Source organism: Lissotriton helveticus, chromosome 5_1 (assembly GCF_964261635.1).
Source record: "Lissotriton helveticus chromosome 5_1, aLisHel1.1, whole genome shotgun sequence".
Classification (NCBI taxonomy): domain Eukaryota; kingdom Metazoa; phylum Chordata; class Amphibia; order Caudata; family Salamandridae; genus Lissotriton; species Lissotriton helveticus.
The window spans coordinates 1,910,204,451-1,910,229,934 of NC_136065.1; the positions used below are offsets into that span (position 1 = coordinate 1,910,204,451).

The 25,484-nt window shown below is 41.7% G+C and overlaps 1 protein-coding gene across 1 annotated transcript; it reads left to right on the plus strand.

Moving 5' to 3' along the window:
- Window positions 1–1,766: 1,766 nt before the first annotated feature.
- LOC144755992 (keratin, type I cytoskeletal 17-like) lies at window positions 1,767–24,958 on the plus strand. Its single transcript, XM_078645464.1, has 8 exons — window positions 1,767–2,419; window positions 9,622–9,704; window positions 12,309–12,465; window positions 14,950–15,111; window positions 16,289–16,414; window positions 18,530–18,750; window positions 20,476–20,522; window positions 24,386–24,958. Exons 1-8 carry the CDS (start codon window positions 1,844–1,846, stop codon window positions 24,400–24,402), a joined length of 1,389 nt encoding a protein of 462 aa, XP_078501590.1. The 5' UTR covers window positions 1,767–1,843; the 3' UTR covers window positions 24,403–24,958.
- The last annotated feature ends 526 nt before the right edge of the window (window positions 24,959–25,484 follow it).

Sequence of the window (25,484 nt, forward strand, 5' to 3'; positions counted from 1 at the left end):
ATTTACAAATTAATTTTAAAATAAATTAAAACACACTTACCTGTACTGTGGTGTCCCAGGGCTGCTCTCATCTTCCTCGCCGTCTCTCTCCTACGTCGGACGTACATCTTGCGAGATCTGCAGATGCGCCTGTGCGCGCACATGCGCATTTCTCGCAAGACGTCTTGATAGAAATACGCATGCGCGCGGACAAGCTCATGCGCAGATCTCGCTAGATGTTTGTCTGACATAGGAGAGAGACAACGAGGAGGAGGGCAGCCCAGGGACACCGCAGTACAGGTAAGTGTGTTTATTTCATTTTAAATTAGTTTATAAATATTTTTAATTAGAGGGGTGGAGACAGGGAGCCTATTTAGCAGGGGGGGTGGCTAACTCTGCTCCGCTGTGGAGTCGGAGTTTTGCCCTATACTCCGCGTTCCCAGCGGAGCGTGGAGTAGGCAAAACTCTGCACACTCAGCTGGCAGAGTGGAGTTCTCTGGCCGCCCTTCATAAAATGTTCACTTGTCACAAACTAAGATGGAAACCAATGTTAACTATTTTAAAATGTAGGCCTACATTAGTTATGGACAATCTAAATGTGAACAAATCATAGAAAATAACACCTTTACATCTAAATGTTAAAATCATATTAATGCAACCTTTAATAGGTGGAAAAGACTACACCACTTTGAACTGTAATAATAAATGTAGCCCAAAGTCATTAAAATATAACATAATTAACATTCAAGAGACTTTGTAACAATCTTTTTATTAATGGTCGACAACAAACCAAAAACATATAGCCCATCCTTACAGTGCAGCAAACCAGTATCATCTTATATACAAAGCAATTGGCCACCCTAATATTCTTGTGGAAACTACCGCTTCCACCTTCACAGATGTGTCATGGCCCATAGGCACATTCAGTTCAGGCACTCCCCTCGTTGATGCCCACGATTGCCAAATATTTTCCCATTACTGTGGGCACCTTCTGCTTCCGTAAAGTTGTTTTTCAGCCAGTGAGCTCCAGTTCATGTCCATTTTCCATTGATCCAGGTCTTGCATGATTTGGGAGCATCTCGTCGCTGGAAAATGTTTGTCCTGGCCACCATGAGACCCAGCCTACAAAGACTTTTAGCATATTGTTGTAGGGTTACATCTCCCCACCTGTTAAGAATGACCAGTTCAGCCCTGAGGGGCCCCATGTACCAGTTATGTCTGTAAGGCATCTTTCCACCATGGATCAAAATTCCTTCAGCGCTGGACATTCCCATAATGCACATAGGAGAGTTAACTTCTGCCCACAGCTGCATAGGCAGTACATTCAAGAAAGTTTTAAACAGGTAACTATGTTACTGATATCGGCTTACTTCTTCTAGGCAAGGGCACCACATTGAAGTCAAAACTTTTGTTAATCACATATCAGATCAGATATCATCTCCTTCTTTGGCACCTGTCCAAGACTTCTGTTCCTCCAGGTGATTAATTTGTACTCAGCAAGGAGCAGAATCTTCTTCCAGGTACTGTGTGTTTTTTTAGGAACTGAAACAAAGAGAATTATAATCACTTCCAAAGATCAACCCACCCTAATGAGATGAACTGTCGCTCCCAAGAAACATGAAGCTGAAACTCTCTGATAGACAGGTGGGTGTAACAGGCATCTGTGCAAACCTCAGCATAAATCAGTTCCTCCTTGGCATACAGCTCTGCTGCTGGCGCGCGCTCTGGGAAGGAGAAGATGCTTGGGGTGCCACCCACCGGGATAGGTATTTAAGGAGGCTCTGGGGCATTTTTCTTCGCACAGCTCAGGTGAGGGATTCGGCTGCCACACTGTACTCTGATAGTTCTTCGACTGATTACCACCATGACCCATTACTCCTCCTCGCGGTCCTTCAAAGGATCTAGCGGCTCGGTTCAGTACTCTTCAGCTGGTGGGGGAGGAGCTGGTGGCATAGGGGGCCAAGGCTCCTTTGGGAACTTTGCCTCTGGTGGAAACGGTGGTTATGGGGGTTTTGCTAGTGGTGGGGGCAGCACTGGGTTTGGTGGCAGCTCTGCTGGAGGTTTTAGTTCTGGTGGGGGCTTTGGGGCAGGTGGGGGACAAGAGGTTCAGTTCGGCTATGGAAACGCTGGGGCCTATGGAGCTGGTGGAGGGTACGGATTTGGTGGGGGATCTGGAGGTGGCTTTTTGCAGGGAGGTGGAGGTGGCTTTTTGCAGGGAGGCGGTGATGGGGGCCTCCTCGCTGGGAGCAATGAGAAAGCCACCATGCAGAACCTCAACGACCGCCTGGCCACCTACCTGAATAAGGTGAAGGAGCTGGAGGATGCCAACACTGAGCTGGAGCGCAAGATCCGGGAGTGGTATGAGAAGCACAAACCTACATCAAGCACAGGAGGCGACTACAGTGGCTACTACAAGACCATCGAGGAACTCCAACAAAAGGTAGATGATGTTTACTCTTCCCATAACTGTGATTGGAGATTTAAAGCCAAGCCTCCTCACGAGACCTGGGGCAACTGCAGCCAATCCCATCCTATTTAATAACCATACTGCCCGGTAGTACTCAGTGGAACAATTCCTACTGGTGGAAGGAAACAGTGCCCAGACGCCATTCTTTTTGCAATAAGTTTGGGGTTAAATACTATAGATGCCAGAAAGCATTGCAAAGTATCTTTATATTTCCATTCAGAATTGATTCATGTTCTGATTTACTAAAGATTGTGGAAGCTCCCCTATACCTTCACATCTGCAATCCTTCCAATACTTCTCACACAAAGGCGAGCGTGTTTAATTATTCTATTTGTGTAAAAACTTGGGGCTTGTGTTTGGCGGCATCTCCGCAAAAGTAGGGCGTGTCGTGCTCGTGTCTGGTTGACCATTGCGTTTCCCTTAATCATCGTCGATTCATTTGTAAAGACTTCGAGCGTGTGTAGCGAAAGACAAGAGTCTGATGTCTACTATTGGCTGCTGTCCCTGCACCCCGTGACGCATGAGATCCAATGGTATGCAGAACCCTAGCCTGTGCTAATTCCTATCTGTGTAGCGTGTATGCAGCTATTCGACTTTACTCTCCCTCAGAAAATGTGCGCATCCTTTGTGAATGACGAAGTCTGAATATTTTCTGAAATATGCACAAAGACGAGGAGTATTTCTTTGCACATTTCTGTGAATATTTCTCAAGGAAATATTTGTTTTATGCTAAAAACTGAATTGAAGCTGTTCTTCTAAAATATTTTATTTTGGTGGGGTGTGATCTCATAAAAAGGTTTTCTGACATATTCATCTGTAGTAATTGCCAACAAGATCAAACGGTGCCGCTAATTGGAAATTAATCTTATGTGACAAAACCTTACATTAACCTAGTAAAAGAGTCTTACAGATGTCGAGGTGAGTAGACACGCGTGATTGTGAATTGTCTAAGAATTGTCAACAATTTAAATACAAAAATGGTATTGTTTTGCTAAAATCTAACTTTTGTTCACAGTGGTATTTCACTTGTACAAAATGACGTGGTAAAAGCTAGGCGAATCAGTTCCATAACCGTCTCCCCAAAATTGCTGTTTTTGTAGCTTCTACCCTTCTTCAACTCGGTTCCATTGAACAGCAAGCGTTTGTGGAAAAAAAACTTGTTATATTTCTAGCAGCCCCAGAGCCGGCCCTTGCTCAGAGAGCGCCCTGGGCGAAATACAGTTGTCGCCCCCTCTGCAGCTGCTGAATAAAATTGGGTAGCAGGGGGTCCGTTTGTGTTCACGGGTCAGTCCCACATTAAAGCAGTGACTGGCCTCTGAGCACAAACTTCTCGGCATCTCCACCAAAAATTCTGTGTCACTCGAAGCTGTAGCTCGAGCACTCTAGTGCCAAGGTCCTGGTGGCGCGAATGGTGGTGTTTGTGTGTCAGCAGGTCGGTGTCGGTGAGAGAGGGAGTTTAACCGCCAACCATCATTCTTCTGCAGTTCTCGCGGCACGGGAGACCCAGCTAACGCGGCGGAAAAAGTAGGAGCGTCGCTTCCCTTCGGTGACGTCACAACGTTGTTTAACCTCTTTGGTTGATCACTGTTGAGACGTCCTTCCAGTGAATAACCAAATTCCAATCTGGCTGTTCATGCTAAAGGCTTCAGGTGGAAGCCATGTACAACAATATTAAGCAATAACAACAGCACTTTGCATGCTGGCACTAAACACTTCATTTTGTCCCATTATACGTTTGGCCTATAAATCCCAGCATGCAAAGTGCTCTTGGCTAGAAAGTCAGCACTAAGTAGGATTGCTCCTGATGACTTGTGGCCGTTCATGCTATAACATCTTGAGCTGCTTTATGTGTGCTCAGTGAGGCTCTGTGGTATACATAGTATTGATTCTTCCATCCATTATAAATAATCACTTTGCACAATGCCCTGACAAAACAGAACTCACACCCGACACTGGACACTTGAAATCTACGACCCCATTTCTCAGAAGTGTACATAATATACATAGCTGCCAAGTTTACCATGTTGTTACAGTCAGCTACTGTAACCCAGGTTGTTTCTTTGGATTCTGGGACTTGCAGTCTTGGTTTTATAATGGCAGAAACCAGACTACAAGAACCTAGTCTACAGCAGGTAGTTATTCTGGAAGGGCTGGAGTAGTTCATGTGACCGTGAGGCACTTATGTGTCTAGACAAGTGTTTTGTTTCCCAAACTGTGAAGATTTAAGCTGTGCAGAGTTTTGATGGGTTGTGAAAGTTCACGTAATACATTAAGATGCACGTCAAATTCTGTTTTGACCTTTTAACATTTCCTGCTTCAAAGACAGGTCAAATGCCAGGCTCTGTGTACTGGCAAATTGCTGCATTTTTTTTGCAAGGGGGTTAGTGTTTACAAACGCCTCTCACTTAGCAGTCAGAGAATGAAAAGTAAGGTGAATTATGTCACATAATACACTTTAATGGTTTGAAAGGAAAGGCTAATGACAGTTTCTTGTAACACACAACAAAATGTAAATACTTGCGAACGAACTGTACAGAGTCATCAATCAGTTCGGAAAGGGAAAATTAAGCACTTTTTTGTGTAATTCTGAAGTGATTGAAAGACTTTAATAGGATCAAAACAGACCAATACTCTTGACTTGGTCATTCAGTGAAAATATTCACTGAAACCTTATTTTCATACATTTCTATTCGTGTACAATATAGAAACCAGCTGTGCCCTCATGCAGTGGTGAATAAGAGGGAAGGGTGTGGTACTGAAGCTACTGAAGAATGCTTGTATTACCTGCCAAAACAACAGGGAAACTGACAAGGAACCCGGTGTCACGTCGATGTTACTATCTGGCATTTATGGTGCGCCCAATATCCCATTAGTATAGCTTCACAGCGCTTCCGGAGTGATTGTGACACATTCATAATATTCACAGGTATACAACATTTTCGGGGGTTTCTTTTTACAATCATTGTTTTCAGGTATGTTAGTTATTCAATTCAAGTGAGTCAAACTGCAACTCCCAGAAGGCATTGAGAAGTTAGCTGAATGTCCTGGAGTGAAAACTGGGTGTTTCAGTGACATGGAGTCATCTAAAATATTGCACATTCAGGTGCCCAGGCACTGTAACCACCAGCACTTAACAGTCCCGGATTTACAGCCCCACAGATATAATGGGAGAAAGCAACCCTACCCACAGTGCAATGCCTGCAGATTTAAAGATGGCAGGCGCACACGTGACATGGGGCCACTTGGCATCATTGCAGATGTGCCCTTGGCTATGGAGAAGATAGCGAATAACCCAACAGAAGGAATATCTCTTAAAAAGGCCAGTAGGGCTGGGGAGGATTCAGTCACATCAGGGCCGCTTCTCATTTGGCTGCTGAATTGTGGGCCTTAGCTAGAGTAGGTCTCGCATTAGGAAAGTTTGAGCTATTGGTATTGCAAATGACAATTTTTTTTATTTATGTGTTGGTTTTGAAAATACCGAAACTAATAGCTTTGTCATTTACAATGCCAATAGTTATAACTTTAGCAAATGTGACACCTATAGCATTTGTCATGCTATATGTGTTGTACTTACGTGACTTAGACGTATTGATATTACAAATATCAATGGATTTTTTTTTTAATAGTTAAAAATTAAATCAAAGTTATTGTAATATATAATGGCAATAGCCTCAACTTTTGTAAATAACTTTTGTGAAGATTATGTTCAGTGAATTTTATTGTGACGAAAATCCAAGAACAAGTGAAATATTAACATCTTTTTGTGACATTTGTAATAAAGCTTGAAACATTGAGAGAACATATTTGAACCAGTTGTTGTTGAATGGTTGCACAGATTGATGCTGTGGTGGCGCTGAGTGATGTGTTGGTGATGAGTGATGCTGTGGCGATCAGTGATGCTGTGGTAGCGCATAGTGATGTTGTGGTGATGCGATAGATAGATAGAGTGAGTGCGATAGATAGATAGAGTGAGGGAGATAGATAGATAGAGGGAGGGCGATAGACAGATAGAGGGAGGGTGATAGATAGAGTGAGGGTGATAGATAGATAGATAGATAGATAGATAGATAGATAGATAGATAGATAGATAGATAGATAGATAGATAGATAGATAGATAGAGTGAGGGCGATAGATAGATAGACAGATAGAGTGAGGGCGATCAATAGATAGATAGATAGATAGATAGATAGATAGATAGATAGATAGAGTGATGGCGATAGAGTGAGTGCGATAGACAGATAGAGTGAGGGCGATTGATAGATAGACAGATAGATAAGAGTGAGGGCGATAGATAGATAAAGTGAGGGCAAAAGATAGAGTAAGGGTGATAGATAGATAGAGGACGATAGATTGATAGAGTGAGGTCGATAGATAGATAGAGTGAGGGCGATAGATAGAGTGAGGGTGATAGATAGATAGAAGGAAGGCGATAGATAGATAGAAGAGTGAGGGCAATAGATAGAGTGAGGGCGATAGATAGATTGAGTGAGGGTGATAGATAGAGTGAGGGTGATGGATAGATAGAAGGAAGGCGATAGATAGATAGAGTAAGGGCAATAGATAGAGTGAGGGCTATAGATAGATAGAGTGAGGGCTATGGATAGATAGAGTGAGGGCGATAGATAGATATATAGACAGATAGATAGATAGATAGATAGATAGATAGATAGATAGATAGATAGATAGATAGATAGATAGATAGATAGATCAATAGATAGATAGATAGAGTGAGGGCAATAGCTAGAGTGAGGGTGCTAGATAGATAGATTGATAGAGTGAGGGGCGCTAGATAGATAGAGTGAGGGCGATAGATAGAGTGAGGGCGCTAGATAGACAGATAGAGTGAGGGCAATCGAGTGAGGGCGATCGAGTGAGGGCGATAGATTGATAGATTGATAGGGTGAGGGATGATAGATAGATAGGGTGAGGGCGATAGATAGAGTGAGGGCGATAGATAGATAGATAGATAGATAGAGTGAGGGCGATACATTGATAGATAGATAGATAGATAGATAGATAGATAGATAGATAGATAGATAGATAGCCAGACAGATAGATAGATAGAGTAATTATGTGGCGTGTAATTATGTGGCACTGAGTGGTATTTGGAGAGTATGTTGCGTTGAGCGCAGTGTAAATGTGTAGCATATAATTATGTGGCACTGAGTGGTATTTGGAGTGTATGTTGCATTGAGTGCAGTGTAATTATGTGGTGTGTAATTATGTGGCACTGAGTGGTATTTGGATTGTATGTTGCGTTGAGCACAGTGTAATTATGTAGCATATAATTATGTGGCACTGAGTGGTATTATGAGGAGTGTCTATTGTATTCAGTAGAGTGTAATTGTGTGGCATGTAATTATGTGGCACTGAGTGGTATTGTTTGGAGTGTATGTTGCATTGTAATTATGTAGCATATAATTATGTGGCACTGAGTGGTAATGTGTGGAGTGTGTGTTGCATTCAGTAGAGTGTAATTATGTGGTGTGTAATTATGTGGCACTGAGTATTTGGAGTGTATGTTGTGTTGAGCGCAGTGTAATTATGTAGCATATAATTATGTGGCACTGAGTGGTATTGTGTGGAGTGAATGTTGTATTCAGTAGAGTGTAATTGTGTGGTGGGACTGAGTGGTATTGTTTGGAGTGTCTGTTGCATTGAGAGCAGTTTAATTATGTGGCATGTAATTATGTGGCACTGAGTGGAATTTGGAGTGTGTGTTGCATTCAGTAGAGTGTAATTATGTGGCATGTAATTATGTGGCACTGAGTGGTATTTGGAGTGTATGTTGCATTGAGTGCAGTGTAATTATGTGGCGTGTAACTATGTGGCACTGAGTTGTATTTGGAGTGTATGTTGCATTGAATAGAGTGTAATTATGTTGCGTGTAATTATGTGGCACTGAGTGGTATTATTAGGAGTGTATGTTGTATTCAGTAGAGTGTAATTGTGTGGCGTGTAATTATGTGGCACTGAGTGAGATTTGGAGTGTACGTTGCGTTGAGTGCAGTGTAATTATGTGGAGTGTAAATATGTGGCACTGAGGGGTATTTGAAGTGTATGTTGCGTTGAGTGCAGTGTATTTATGTGGCATGTAATCATGTGGTATTTGGAGTGTATGTTGCGTTGAGCGCAGTGTAATTATGTAGCATATAATTATGTGGCACTGAGTGGTATAGGTGTGTGGATGGGGGTGTAACAAGAGTGAGAGGTGGTGTGAGAATGGGGGTTGAGAAGGAAACAAGTGCTGGAACTGACTAGCACGGGGGAGGGGAGGCAGTGAAAGGACCGAGAGCCACTGAAAGCAAAGAGAGCACTAGTGCGTGGAAGGAAGGAGAGGCACGAGAGCACGGTTATTTATTTTATTCTTTGTAGTTTTAGATAGTGAAAGCATTGGCAAAAGTTAAAGTGTTTCCCTCACTCTCTAATGAAAAAAAAATGATATTGTAAAACTGGTTGGCATATTCTAGCTAAAAGTATATAACTTTAGGGTAAACTGCAGCAGGTGGCAAATGGTGTGTGAATAAACAAAGTTTAATTGTGTGCGCCTCTCTGCCCCTTACGCTGCCTGCCAGCTGCTGTTGTTTATTACAGGGCTCTGGCACATGGTAAACAAAACAACATCAAAGCGGCCGGCTGTGAAAGTGAAAGACACTGCTGCAGCAACTGACAGTCGGTGTGATATTGGGCATCACAGCCTTCAGCGAGCAAAGCCAGAAACGGCGGGGTGCGGGAGAGCGGATTCCTTTGAAGTCTGATGCCGGCTGCAAGCAAACCAGCATGAGTACGGAGAGAGGCTCACAGGCTACCAAACGGTGTGCGATGTGCAAGCGCCCGCACACATGCACTGTAGGCAATCCGCTTGGAAAAGCCTTTGGGAGCATTTTTGAAAGTGGCTACTTAATATCTCGCCAAAGCATCGCTTTAGAGTTGGCTTAGGCGAGACCTAAAAAGTCAAGCCGTGGAAAGTAAAGGCACGTTGGCTTAAAAAGCAAGGACAGGTTTAAGGGGGCACATGCTGGCATCTACTCTTACATGCTGGCTCCCAGTAATCCTTGTTTCTGCCTTTAGATTGGCAAGCAGAGGTGCACACAGTACAAGTAGGGCTCCCATGCCCAAAGATGCCAGCACATGTCTCTTCGATCTCAGCCTCACGCAGTCTTTTGCTTCCTAGATTGTGGCCGCCACTTTGGACAACGGCAGGGTTATTCTGACTCTTGACAACGCCAGGCTGGCTGCGGATGATTTTAAAATGAAGTAAGTGTTGTTTCTCACAGTTAAGAAATGTAGTGCATTATTTAGTAACTTGTTTTCTACGTATTGTGTCCATTGCGATTTTGCAACAAATCAAGATCTTATTTATGCACAACAAATTACACATCAGCACAAAGTTATGATTATGACATGTTGCCGAGTAATATTAATTTCTATGATGCTTTTTACTGGGGACTAAGCTTGCAGGGTAGGCTTGTCGCTCTTCTATTCCCCTCCAGACCTGAGGTTGACTGTGTAAACACGCCATGCTGCACAACTCATGCCCTGCCTCATACCAGACCCACTATGACATCATCATTCACATGACATCTGTGCCTGGGCTTGGGCGGGGCCGGACTGAGGGACTGGACAGGCAGGGAATTTGACTAGGAATGCTGTTTGTTGTACAAGTGTGAGAGTCTCAGTGGGCAGAAAAAACTTCTGTTGGAGACAACTGACTACCACCGGCACAAATGAGCTAGTAATCAAGGCCAGTAATGTTTGACTGGCAACACTGTCCAACCAGTAGAAAGAGAAAATATTTAGTTGAGAGTGTTGTTGTGGCTTACCTTTGTTGTTTTCTGTCTCCTATGCCAGGAAAGCCTGATGTAGAATCTTATCTGAAATTCTATGATCCCATCTGCATTGGTGGGTTAGGAGAATTGCTGGGAAAGTCATTTGGAAGATGTGTGCCCTGCTGTGGGTTGGTGGTGCTGTGTTTTAGGATTAATGAAAATTAAACATTTGAAGAAGCTACAACGTTGTCTCCTTCAAAAAGGAGATGGCACCTGGAGTTTGAATAGGAGAACCTCTCTCCTGTCCACTCTTCATAAGGAATGCTGTTATGGTTCTGTTATAAACTATATGGATCCTTTGTAAGTTGTAGATGTAGGTTTATTTAGCTTAGTTACAAGTTACAGGTAATGCCACACCAGTAGCAGCATCCTTGCTGCTCAGCCCATCCACTCCAACTCCATCTGCACTAGTTAATCAGATCCAAAACGCCTTTCATACAAGGGTTGCCTGCAGGCTGTCAGGTGAAATAGACAGAGGTGAGCTTACCTGGCGTTCCTCTTCATTTCAAGCTTCAGTTTAATGTACTCTTAGTTTCTCAGTAGGTTATTATTGGTTCCTCCGTTTCTCCCAGTAAATCATCTTTTTCAATTCACCTTTCACACGTAGGTTCATTATTAAATCATCACCAGTGTTACAAATATGATGGATCCTTGTAAGTTGTAGATGTAGCTTTATTTAGGTTAGTTACTGGTAACTCCCCACCAGTAGCAACATCCTTGCTGCTCAGCCCAGCATCCTTTCTGCTCCTGGTGGGGCCTACCTGTAACCTGAAATAAATCTAACAAACCTACATCTTTTATAACCTGCGAGTATCGATCCTTGATTACAACAGGTTCTTACCGTCTTCACTGGATCTTTGAGGCAAGCGAATACGGAGTCAGCAGAGGTAAGTTACCACTTGTAACTTTTGCCTGGTGTGAGTCACCAGCACAGGGGTATCAGTGCATCTCAAATTCGAGGTTGGCATACTTGATACACTTCACTCAAGTAAGCATTGCATAGAGGAGACAGTGAGAACCCCCGCATCCCAGTTGTTCCCTGGAAGAAAGGAAGAGTCAAGTACACTCGATTAATGTGCCGTTTGTGGACGAAGGGCATAGAGAAATCTGAAGACAGACTGAATCAGTGTTTGAGTGAGCCTGTACTTGGGATGCAGTTCTAGGCCTAAAACGGTGAATCCAGGCAGTGAATGGACAATGTTTTATACCAATGGTCCTATCATTACAATATAACTTCTGGGCTCAAAATGTCCCTGTAATTGTAATGCCTAGACAGCAAGCACATAAGTCAGGAGCTAGGCTGGTTGTGGTAAGTATTTGTGTTGGACTTGGCCCTTTTTGGCTAAGGATCCTTAAACTTTTTGCCGTCCTCCTAGAACGTTTTCTGACATTGTTGCCGACTTACATGCTTTGAGCACTTTCCCATTGCGGATCAGTGTCAAAGAGCAAGTGCTCCCTGTATAAAGTGTTATGATAATTAGTTGTCCATAATTGGTATGTTTGCCTTACTAATAAAGTGCACTATGTTTGTCATATGTGGTGTTATCGCTGTGTTACTGGGAGTGTGGTTGCAAATACTTGACACATTGTCTTGGAGATAAGCCTGGCTGCTCGTGCCAAGCTACCAGGGGGTGAGCAGGGTTTATCTGAGAGTGTGTCCCTCCTTTTGTTCGATGACTAAAATCAAGGGTTCCTATTTGGACTAAGGTATCTACCACTGCCAACTAGAAACCCCAAGTTCTAACAATCTGCAATCCCTCCTTTGTGAACATACCATTCTTATCCTGTGTGGAACAATCCAAAATTGTTTACTTTTTTCCAGAATTTAACCAGGACATGGTGAGTCCTTAGGTAAATAATATTTGCGTTGTTAGCACCCCACAAGCACACCTCAATATGTGCAGGCCGTGGTCTTAGTTCCTTCGGTAGATACTTGCTGCTGATTCTTGCTGCTTTTGCCTGGGGCCTCAATGGGTCAATCATTCCAGGCTAGCTGAGCCCTCATCCCCTCTCTCTCCAAATGTTCATCCAGGTATGAGAATGAGCTGATACTTCGCCAGAGTGTTGAGGCTGATATCAACGGGCTTCGCCGAGTCCTGGACGAGCTGACCCTGGCCAAATCTGACCTGGAGTCAGAGATTGAGAGTCTGACGGAGGAGCTGGCGGCACTCAAGAAGAACCACGAAGACGTAAGAACATTTCAGTTTCGATTAGTCCCTTTAGTTCATGACTGCCGCCATCAATGCCTATATTAGCTTTAAATGTTTTTAGACAACTACTATCTATGTAGATGACTTTCACTGAGATCCGTATTAGGCACTTCTATTGCATGAGCATAAACCAGGGACAGTGAAATCCATACTCACAAGTCAACCCAATCCAGTCAGGTGAAATAGCAACAAATACACATTGAATGATATGGTATTTGATGTGCTGAACCTTGCGGCATTCTGGACCACTCAAATGAGAAAGGTTGTCCAAGAACGAAATGAGTGGCACAAATGCCTTGGCACAACTCATTTTAGCTACAGAATCTCAGAATAACAATTTAGCGATGCTATATGTTTTAGACGAAAAGTTAATGCTGTTTTAAGAATAAAAAGTGTTATTATTTGAAGAGAATTTCCATCTGCCACGGAATGAGCAAATGCAGCGACCATGAGATCTCCATATCATGAATAATGAAGAACATAAGAAATGTTGTGTCTCAGCAATCTAGTAAGATGTTAAGGTAGACTTCTGGGGCTAGGATTAGACCTCTGCAGAATTTTGATTGGGCTGGAGTAATCAGGGTAATTTAGGTAATTCTGTATTATGCTATGATGTGAAAATACCAGCAATTACATAATTACTCCTGCTTGCATAATTAAGAACCATTTGGGGGAAATTCCTGCTGCAAGCACATTTAAAGAGTGCGGGCAGCAACCTCACACTCAATATACCTTTACTGCTGCATTAAGCACTGTTTCTTAGGGAAAAATGCATGCTTGCGTCTATTTTTGATGCGAGGGTGCATTTGATGCTAAGAAACTAGCACTAAATGCTGGTAGTAATTTGGGGGAAAATCCTTCCCCCAGAGCACATTAAGTGTGCTCGAGCATCTGCTATTTGTGAGGTTGCAGGCTGGTATTTTTGCTTTAAGAAATGGTGCTAAATGCAGAATTACTCATGTAATTCAAGCATTATCTTGCAAAATTGTTAGTTAATTCCGCATGATTACACAACACAGAATTACGCAAGCTACACCCACCCCTAGCTGGGATCGAATAGATTTACATCAATCATTTGCAATGTAGTGATTGTTCATAGACTTTAAAGAGTCAGTTGACACGTGTTTTGGTCCAGGAATAACTTTTTCAAGGCACGAAAGCTGTATCCAAACCAAAAAATCAAAAGCTCTCAAAAAGGTAGGGAAGCAGTTGACTAAGGGGAGGTTTTCTCAAAGGATGTGATGCATTGATATTCTGAGAATTTAGTGTATGGTCAGGGAAGCTTGAGTCAAAGCACTAAAAGTGTGTTGACAAAATATAAAAGGACTCTAAATAGAAGTTCCAGGTGGTCAAGACAGGCCAGTGTCTTGGGACGACAATGAGAGCAAAAATAGGTATAGTACTGCAACCGACTCGCTGTCTATATTTGGTGCAGCAGTCTGTCAGTTTGTGATGTCATCGGAATCTTAACATACTGTTTTTTTACTATGTCATGAGGCTATCCTGCAATCACTGTGTGATCACAGTTCTTGATGACTGAAGTATGGCAAAGGTAAATAAAACCATGCTCCCAAGTACTTTCACTAGCGATGCACTTCGATTCACCGACCCTTAGTGCTTGAAATAAAAGCATAAAGGTGCAATTACTCAATATCTCAAAGTATATTTTTGCTAATAATAATTACTGGTCATTCCCATTAAAAGGGGTTGCACCAACACAAAAGTACATACTGCTGGTATGTATTTATAAATTAAAAAAAACACTGTAGGTACTCAGTACCATTCCATTTAGAGGGCCGACTACCATGAGTGCCCGCTCTCAGGTCAAAGCACCTTTAACAAACCTAAAGATTGGACAAAATCTATGTCCATTCCAATGTGATTCTCTAGTTTTATGGCTATTATGTACATCTACTGATAATGCTGGTCCTTGCTCATCCTGCCGCCCTATTCCATATGGTATGTTTCTTCTGACACCTCCTATTACACAGCAGTGACACACACACTCGCCCAAATCACACTGTGCATTATTTGCAGACATTTCTATTTGGCCCATCCACTGGCCACAAATCATGTGTCGCCTTCAACCAACATCCATCTGCCTGCTCTGATTTGTAGAGCAGTGTATGCATGGTGGGAATGAGAACTACACATCCCATCATCCAAAGTGCTGTTAGCTCAAAAGTAGAGCAGAATCCAGTCCCTGTGACAGAGAATCCTCTCATGCCGAGCCATTAGCAGTGCAATGTTTCAAAGCAGAGCAAGAAAACTGGCATTATACACAAGAGTTATTTGAAGAAAGCTTGAGTGTAGGACATCACAGATATCAGAGAAATGACACACTATAAGTGATGTGGGTGGCATCACAAATGAAACATCACCAAAGTGCATGTTCCCACAGTTGCATTACCTGAGCTTTACCAGGCCTTAGTTAGGCAACTGACCCTCTGACGTTTTAAACAGGAAATGAAGGCGGCCCAGAACCAGCAGGCCGGAAGCCTCAATGTTGAGATGAACGCAGCACCAGGAGCAGACTTGCTGAAGGTTCTGAACGAATCGAGATTGGACTACGAGAGGCTGGCTGAGAATTATCGGAAGCAGGCGGAGGAGCAGTACCAGGCTAGGGTGAGTAGACAAAGGGATCGCTTCAACTATTTCATCTTGAACACCTTCACCTAACCTATTGATGCCATAACCCACTTGACATGCAATTTAACATGGGCAAAGAGCACACTGCAACTCTGTCTTTATCATCTACATATTTGTTTTATGGTAGAGATTATGTGTTGAAGTATCAGTGGGAGACACCATTTTGAATATTTAGTTTCCTGGCCTTTCAGTGTGTTTTAAATGTTAAAGCAATCAGCTAACCGAGCTTTTGGGATGTCTGGTCCAATGCTGGTGCGCAAGTCAATGACAGGGGGATTTTGGGATTGAAGGTAAAACAGAGATAGGGTCTATAGGAAATTAAAGAACACCATTGCTTCAACCTATTACCAATAAACCATTACCAACATTTTAAAACTATTTGCATCAGATTTGCTTCTCTTATTTTCTACTCCCCCACACCCCCACATGCCTGTTAGTCACATCTGGCCCATTCTCTTGATTAAAAAAATTGAATTTGGGAATTACATTTTTCTTGATTATGTTTATTGAGCTCATGAGTTTGTTGGGTATGGGGTACAGATTCTCACATGATTCTCATAAAGCAACATCAAGGGAGATTGCTTAGAAGCGAGGAACACTTTTCACTACATACTATTGGTCTTGTGTTTGAGAGAGCACATTGGGCCAGAAGCATGAGGAAGGGGGCGGCCAAGAGTGGGTGCAAATTACACATTGACTTTTTGTAAACCTGACTGTAATTTTGTGCTAAATTCCAATTTGAAGAGGGATCATAGAACATCAGGCCTAAGGGATGTTAAATAACCAGGTTGCAATTTGCAATACCCTGAGATTGGCTACGCTCCTAAGAATGGCTTTCTGATTCACAAAAGGGGTTTAGTACATGGAAAAAATACATTTTTAGCAAATCACTTTGCTTATCACTGGGTTTGCCAATGTAAAATGGTTTCCTGCATTTGTAATAGTAATGAGCACCCTAGCGCGAAGAACAGTCGAACGCAACACAATTGGTGTTCCTAGCAGAATGAATTCTTGATGAAAAATTTGTGGCAATTTGTAGCACTGAGCAGGTGAAGTCTAGCCATTTCATCCAGTAGTCATCCGTCTCATACATCGATAACATCTGTTTTATTGAAGATGAGGCCTTACAAATTTTGTTTTGTTTTCTTTGTAGAGCAAAGAACTTATTCAAAAAGTTGTCGCAGATACCCAAACCGTCCAATCATCGAAGAGCGAGATATCGAGTGTCCGTCAGACCTTGCAGAGTCTGGAGATCGAACTGCAGTCTCAGCTCAGCATGGTGAGTTCAGAGCTTAGGCTCCAAAGCCCGGCATTATGGGTAAAGCCACAATTCCATAATCAGTTTCATGTTGTAGGCAGTGCTTTGGTTTGGATAGAGAGTCTTTGTAGAATTACTTACTTTTTTATCACCTTTGTGGGTCCAGAATTTAGCCACTATTTTCAAACACAAAATAAGACTGAACATATGTAGATTGCACAAAACAAGCAGAATCAGCCCCTGAAGATTGATGTTGGCGAATAATATGAACACTACTAATATCTTGCAACTGAATAATAATCATTTCTTTGACCTTGATAAGGTGAGTTGGCCGTCCATTGAGAAAAACATAGATGGAAGTTATGAGAGAACTTGTTAAAAATATAAATCTACCCAGATAATCTCATAATATTCTCGTTGATAGAAACATGAACCCATATTTATGGCATGCGCTTTAGCTGCGCTGTGGCATTCTTTAACACCGTAGGAAAGGAGCAGCTGCTGTGGGTCACCGAGGCATCAATTTCGAATTATTGTCTTTAAGTAGACTTTAAAAATAGCCCCTTCGATTCTTTGTCATTAAGAAAAAGCAGCATGAAATGTTCCTAGTTGGCCAAAGTCGACCACTTGTGTGAGTGCATTTGCAATATGAGTGTTGACAGTGCGTCACAATGTCTCTATTTCCGAGCACAGTCAATGGTACCACAAGAGTACCTCCCTTAGATGACTTTTTACTCTTTAATTTCTCCCAAAATGTGTATTTATCCAAATAATTTTCTGCTGTAATGTGCTTCAATGCAGATGTTGAAGCTGCCCTTACTTCTCTCCTAAAGTAGCTCTACATCCAGAGAGAATAATATTGCTATGTGTAGACATATGATGTAGTGATCACCCCCAGTGTCTACTGTCCCACGATGCATCGCCTGTAACCTTGGGCAGAATCCAAGGAGTGTGTATGCATTGATTAACTCAATGGGTATGTAGCCTTTGTATGATGTTCAACTTTAAGTAGCCTCAGATAAAGCCTTCTTTTTGTAGAAATTCTATACCCAAAGTAACCTCTGGGAGAGGAAAGCCCTTTTCTGATACAGCTATAACAATAGAAGGCATCTGATCATCCCCAGCGGCCAGCCTTTCTGCATTACTTGTACCACCATCACTCATTTTAGGATAAGTGGATGTAACTAACATTTATCAAATATGTGGATACTCACACTAGCTCATAAGAAGATCCTTAGCCTACTTAGGACAGATTTAGCCTTGAGGATGACATATTTTCATACTAATTATTTAAATACTGTTTTCTCAGTTACTGGCAAAATCAAGAGACCAAAAGTAGTAAACAATATGTAAGATACTACCAACTATTAGGGTAGATAAATGTTCACAACAAAGTCCATAATCAGTATGGAATGCAAGGCCTCCTCATTACAGGTTACATGACTCTCCAAAGTAATGAAACTCAAGGCTTTAACTCTATGATCTGCTTTAGGCACCTTTCCTGTAAGGGCCAATGCGGTGCACATCATTCCACAACGATGAGCCATAGCTCTTGTGAAAATGCGCCATTTAAAAGGGGGTGAAATTGACATAGGCTCCTCTTATTGACTTTAAATGCTCTGTTTTCTTCCTGGTCCTCGTACCCCTTCGGTATAGTACCCTATTTTCTCCCTACAGAAAACTAACTGCATTAACACACTACATTGTACCTGCAATTTGGTCTATTGATATCAATGTTCAAATGTAAAAAAAAAAATGTCATGTTATACAAAATGCTATTTTATATTTTAAAAAAACATGAAGTTTCTGTTTTAACACCTCACCTATCCCTGGAATATTGAAAGAAGTGACATTTGGAAAGAAAATCTTTTCTTTTTTCCTTATCATAGCTACTAAATTTTGGGGTAGGTTGTTTGTTTGGATACTTCTTCTACCTCACATTCTGTATCACTATAAGCCCCGGGGCAGTTCTTGCACATCATCAATAGGGGGTACTAAGTGTAGCTGTAATTAACTTTATAATTGGGATGGCATATGAAACAGCAATTTTGTAGATAGAGCAATTATTGATTTGATATTTTTTGTACCAAGAATGGTTGCTTTTTTGCTTAACATCACCTTTTCTCTTACTCGCAGAAAGCCTCATTAGAAGCCAGTCTAGCGGAAACAGAAGGGCGCTATTGCATGCAGCTGGCGCAGCTGCAGACCAGGATCACCAATATTGAATCAGAGCTGAGCCAGATGAGATCCGACATGGAACAAAACAGCATGGAGTACACGACCCTCCTGGACATCAAAGCACGTTTGGAGCAAGAGATAGGAAAGTACCGCAGCCTCCTGGAAGGGCTGGACAGCAAGTGAGTGAGATTGAATAACAAAAACACTGAGTGGCTCCTTTAAAGATGGTTACTTAAAATGTCTTCTGATTGAGCTTTTTCATTGGCCCATGTTGTATGAAAAAAAGGATATAGTATGCCCCAGCATACCAGTACAGATGAGCTCTAGAAGGTTATTGTGGTTGGAGCTAATCTGTACATACAAGGATTAGCACTACATAAATGTACTTTGCCTAAAAGCAAATAGCTCAAATTCTGACTCAAACTGTGCTTTGCATCAAGCTGCAAATCATATCAAAAACAATAAATTATTCAGCAAAAAACTATTTAAAAAAGAAAAGAAAATTGTGCTCATTGAAACTTGAGAAACTCTGTATTCAACGCTTTCACGCTATAGTTTGGATTAATTATACTCCACCTGGGCTCTTTCAACAGGGACAAAAGCGATATCTTCTTCTCCCAGGTAAAGAAGACTTGTGGCAGATTACTCGTTTATGTTTTCTTATTATTAAGAATTGTGTAAATCCTGGGACAAGATTTTTTTCTAGAGTCAATCTGATCTGCAAATCTAGGTATCAGCACTCCTCCATCCTCCTTATTTTGGGTGGGACTATCAAGGATTAATAATATCTGGTTATCAGCCTTTGGTAGCTGATGCAAGCACTTTTGTACAGCTAACTATTGCTTAGGCATTGATGAAAAGGGGCCTTACATCTTCCAACCACCTTCCATCTAGTGGTGTTAGGAGTATATCTCATGTTTCTGTTCTGCACAGGTAACTGCAATGATGACTTATAGGCTATGTACTTCTAAATGTAAATTTGATCCAATTACCAGTTCTTACACTTTTAGGATTTATAGAGAAATTAGCTAATTAATAAAAGTTTCTGCTACTAGGCTGAGGGTCTCCTTTTTCAACTGGTTTGTAACATAATAAATATAACTCTATATTAATTTATCAAACTGTTAATTATTTGTGTCTTTTCAACTCCTCTTAATATTGTCATATGTTTTTCTTGTTAAGTGTATTTTGTATATTGTTTTCCCAACATTAAAACAAGTAAAAGAAAGAATAGAATGTTTTTTCTTTGACAAAAAACAAAAACAAATGTATTCTTCAAAAAACAACTGGTTCATTTGAGAAACAAACTAATTATCTCCAAAAAAAGTCAAAGTTGTTGTTTACCATCGAGTCCCATGCGCTTAGAGGCCTGTAGGTGATTGAGCGCGTCATAAATTAAAAATAACAATAACAACAATAACAATAACAAAAAGATTCAATAGTTGTAAATCTGAATCAGAATGAAAACGTACTTATTTAATATTGTGACGCAACACCTGTGTTTTTTTAAAGTTTCAGCCTGATTCGCATTTGCAGATTTACTGAGCTTTACATGAGCTCTTTAATCTGGCATTGTGTAATTCACAAAATGGGCAGATACATTTTAAGTATTATTTCTTTAGACTATTAAATATTTTATGTTAATAACTCCCCACTAGTTCAACCTTTAAGTTATATTCAATAAAATAAGATAAGAGGTTATTCTTGTTATGGGACAGTTAAGCTCTGTTGATGAAATCAAGTTCACTACATAGGTTTAAAATCTTACCTACATCATATTAAAATGTGCTGCACTTAGGACCATTAATATGAGAAGATTCCTAGTTATCATATAGATGGAAGCTTGAATCTTGCAGGGATTCAATTTTTCTGCCATTAACTTCCGACATACTCCTGTCTCATAGGGTACCGGATGGAGATAAGAAACCTGCCGATCAGACCAACAGAGGAGGTAAGTCAGAAAAGCGCCATTTTGTGCTTTAATTCAAAGAATGGAGAGGGGCTCAATCTCTCCGGTATTATTGTGATTCTAGAGATATTTGGGGGTTCTGGTCATACTCTCCATGCATGCTGAAAGGTACTCTAGAGGATACTTGCTGACTGTAGGTTCTTTTCACTTTATGGGGCCTTTATTCTGTGTCTGGGACAGTCAATTGTTACTGTGCATTTTCTGTGGTGGGTTCTGTATTTTTTCCATTGGTGTCGGTGTTCTTGTGGTGCTGTTGTACTCCAAGGGGATCACTGAGTTACTCCTTTATATATTCCACTCCCGAAGAATACCGATAGCGAGCATTCGAGTACTATCGAGAAATTGTCGTTAGAGGCTGATTTTGAGTTTGTCATGTGGTTCTCGGTCACAAAGTATGAATATTCCATCTGCCTTAGTGGCATAGTCATAAATGCACTTGTAATAAGGTGGATGCGCTATCCATCACACTTGTGATGGAGTACCCGTCCGCCAAACCCTAAATCTGGCCCTAGGTTTGAATACCAGTCTCAGAAAGACGCAACTATCACAAACAATAAAGTCGATGTACAGTGAGGGCTATTATGTTTTTTATTTACTGGTTATAATAAAAGAAGGGCAGTCATGTGAAGGATATTGAATGTAAACAGAGGAACCTAGAACCCTCTCTAGAGATAAAATTACACTAGAGAGATGTTGAGCTCTTAGAAACCCCATCCAGCAGCATTAGCACATCTGCTAAATGTGATATTATACTGTCCTCGGTTGTTTGAGTGGGGGAAATCCATAGCTCTGTTTTCTGTCTTTGACTAATCATTTAGCCTTGTTGGTAACCAAAATGTTACAGTTTACCTTTCTATAGAACTAAAGACATCTTTTCAAGTCTGGTTTAAAAAGGGGTAGCTCAGTGGGCCCGCGACAGTGGTATATTTATTGTATCTCAGACCCCATTATCCACCACCTACAAGCGAACTGTATGCATGTCTACATGTTGAGATGTGCTAAATGTGTGTACTTGACAATGCCTTGAGACCGCCGGTGTTTGATTATAATGATCAGCAGAGTGCTTCTGGTTGGTGGAAAGGGAAACCAGAAACACTTCAGGGAGACCAGACTCTTTCTCTACCAATCGAAATGTTCATGTTCCGGGGAGCCACTGGTACAGGGAAATAAACCTGGACACACACAGTGAGGTCCCAAGGGCCAAACCAACTTTAGGGGCGAGAATCTTGTGAATGGATGGATGTGTTTCAAGATTTCCGGTGGTGATGGTAATTCCTATAACACCTGGTTCCCCCCAGCAACTGAGGGATGCACTGGGTTTGTCTTAGGAATGGGTAAGAGGCATCTTTAGCTCTCTATTTCAGCCAGCAGGACACCATCCATGGACTAGGGGTATAAAATGAAATAGCCTCATATGTCCTCACTATGGGCGCTCTTGGTCTACCCAACTCAGGCAAAATGTTGGGCAGATCCAAGGGCGGTATATGCTCAGCCACAAGTGCAGTCCATGGAGGGTCCGAATGCATCTTCCCCCTAAGGAGCAGCACTGTTTAACATATGCTCTGTGGGTTTGAGTCTGGCCGGTTAATCTGTAGGGCTTGGTGACCTGAGAGTGGTTCTAAACATGTTTTACTTCAGCTGGGCCCTGCGGATGATGGTGACCATTTTCTTTTCTAGTTTGATAGTTCAGATTCAATGGCCGATTGGGAGTCTCATAATGCTAGGCTTCTTTCTAAACCAGGCTCGCACCCCCGATTTGGCTCAACATCCTGTTATTGTGAGCAAATCACTTTCTCCTTTGCCTAAAAAAATGTGTAACGTAATCTGGTTCTCTTGTACAGCCAGGGCTTTAAGTGGGCCGGGTCTCACCGGTGCTGAGCATTGGCAGTTTTTTAAAGGGGGCCTCGAAATGGGTCTGTATCGGGCTCTGTTTTGTGCCATGGCACAGGCGATCTGCTTTTTCCCAGACTGTAGTGACAGCAGGCACATCGATGTGTGCATGCTGACACTGCTCACTCCTCACTAGTGGAGAAGTTACGGCATGACGTCATGCCAGGTGAGCGTTCAAGGGGAAGGGAAATCCTTTACAGAGAGTCATTTTCTCTCCGGATTTCCCTCCTTTTTGAAACTGAGGAGCAGTTACATCTTGGTGGTATCACCACTGCTTTAAGTGGAAGCTTTTTCAATATTATATACAAGCCATAGTTGCTTCTTATGTATCTTCCATTCACAAAGCCAATAGTCCTGACTTGTTGTAGATATGTTGTTAATTGTTGTATCCTATATCTAGATGCAATGACAGAAACAGCAAAATACAAGTCAGGCGGCACACTATGCTAAGCACAGATTTTCAGCGTATGTTTTTATGCCACACCCTTAATTACATTGCCACGCCCCTTTGAGAGACCCCTCAGTTTTTTCATCCCACTTAAAGCCCTGTGTAAAGCACTCTCACAGGCACATGCATCAAAGCTTTTTGCGATTGCAAACGGTGCGAATCGCAAAAATCAGCCGTTTGCGATCGCAAAATCAGCTTTTGGGATGCATCAAGGGTGAAGGCCCTCGCAATTTGAGAATTCGCAAATATTTGCGACTTCTCAAATTGCGATTGCATTTAAGGAATCGCATTTCGCGATTCTTTAAATGCAATGCATGGAAGTTTTAAAAATAGTGATTTCGCAATTACGGGGAGCAAATTACCATGAGGTTGAACCTCATGGTAATTTGCGAAAACTTTGAAAAATGCACTTTTGTGCATATTTCAATGTTTCATGTTGTGCACACACATGCCCTAAGGACATGTGTGTGCACAACATATATGCACAGATTAATTTCAGGGGTGCAACAGGGTGTCCTTTGGACACCTCTGCACCCTTGAAATCGCATTCTCAATTTGCGATTCGCTAATTGCTAATCGCAAATTGAGAATGTCTTCCCATTCATTCCTATGGGCCTCCAGGCCTATAGAAATGAATGGACAGGTATTCCTTAATTGCGACTCGCAATTAAGGAATGTTTAGAAATCGCAAATTTTTCAGGGATTTCTTCATGCATAGGCTTTTGCGATTTCTTAATTGCGATTGCTTAAAAATCGCAATTAAGAAATCGCAAAAGCCAACAATGATGCATGTGCCTGTCAAACTCTTGGGCCAGGTTTGTGCTACATAAACACGGAGAAACTGCAGGAACAGCCTCAGCATTCCTGGTCCTGATCAAGGGATTTAGCTCACCTGGTGAAATTTTTTTTTGTAAAACTTTGAAACCTTTAACATGCTTGTGAAGTTAATTCCACGTTTTACCAATTCTTGACTCAGGGTTTTCATTTCACAAAAGGCTTTCTTAAACCACCAGCATTCAAGCCTGTGACTACCAAAGTATATACAGATCTGGGCAGCAGGCACAACTCATTGAACTATTTAATGCTGATATTGGCTCGATTCAGCAGTGATCATGATTGAGTACAAACAAAAGTAATGCTTAACATCTTTCTGCATGAAACTTGCAAATCTAAATTTAATCAGAAAGCCATGTCTGGAGGCTTAATGAACTAATGCCTCCACTATAGTGGCCTATGTTCGACCTCATTGTCACAGGTTCAAAGCCTGACAGGTCCACTCAGCCTTTCATCCTTCTTAGGTCGATAAAATGAATATCATTGAGTTGGGTGACAATAAACATCTGTTATTCGGTGCCGAGATACACTTGGGTGAACATACGCTTTACAAATACACGTTATGGTTACGTTATCAGACCAATAACAAAGAACAACAGCTTATGTTTTTTTTATTACTATGCCATTTTGTTTTCAATGTTGTCCACATGAAACTTTTTTTTCTCCTTGTCAGTTACTAGGGTGAAATAATCAGACAGCTGCCCAAGCAGGAACAGCATCTTCCTAAAGTGATTCTGTCCGAGATGCGTCCGAGTGCCCCCGACCCTTCTGCCACAGGCTGTGGCCATTTTGAAAAACTCTCCATGAACAGCTTCTGTGGGTTCTTCAAGGCATCTTCATTGAAACAGCAGCATTTTTTCTAGTCTTTGTCATTGAGGGTCTATGTGCACCCGTTTGTCCTCATCTTTGATAGGTCTTTTTTCCCCTGTCTTCTTCAGCTCCCTTCGTCTTTATGCACATGTCCCTGAAACCATCCTCACCTCTCGGCACCCATACATGACATTCCATCCTCTCCCCTCTACACTTCTCCTTCCCATCATCTTCTCCTCTCTGCACTTGACCTTGACAAACAATATCCTCCTCTCTGAACTTCTCCCTGATAACGTCTTCTCCTCCATCGCCTTGCCTTCATTACCCTTCTTCCTCTCTTGGTTCTCTTCCTCCTGCTGTTTCAGGACTTCCATGGGTGTGTGATCTTGTTTTTGCAAGAAACTTACATTAAAGTTGTTACTTTGGCTGATGCAAACTTGACTCCTGTCTCTGTAGTGTAAACTATGTACAATGATCAAAAACGGTTTAAAGAAAATTCGAAGTCTCAAACGGCAAAATAGGGCATCAATGTTTTAAATTGTTTAGTGCTTTGTGCCCAAAAATAATGCATGATAAACTCAACACAAGAATCCTTTGGTCTTTACACATTTATAGGAACGAAGCGGGTTCCACTCACACTGGTCCGCTGTGCTTGAAGTGAGTGACTACCTTATTGTTTATTAACTCCACATTCTGAGTCAGAAGGGCGACAGACCCTCACCAAGGCAAGTGCCATGCTTCACCATAGGATCAGCTCCTTACTGTAGAAGGATGTTGTAAGTCACTGTGTGTTCGAGAAGAGCCCTTTAACAATTTATATCAGTAAATAGAAGCGCTTGCTTGTTCCTTGTGTTTGATTTTACCTCAGGGGGGAGTCAGATCAACAATTCATGTGTTCTACAGATAGTAGACCACAAGAATACAATTGCCTCATGGTAGCATTGACTCCAGGTCATAGGTCC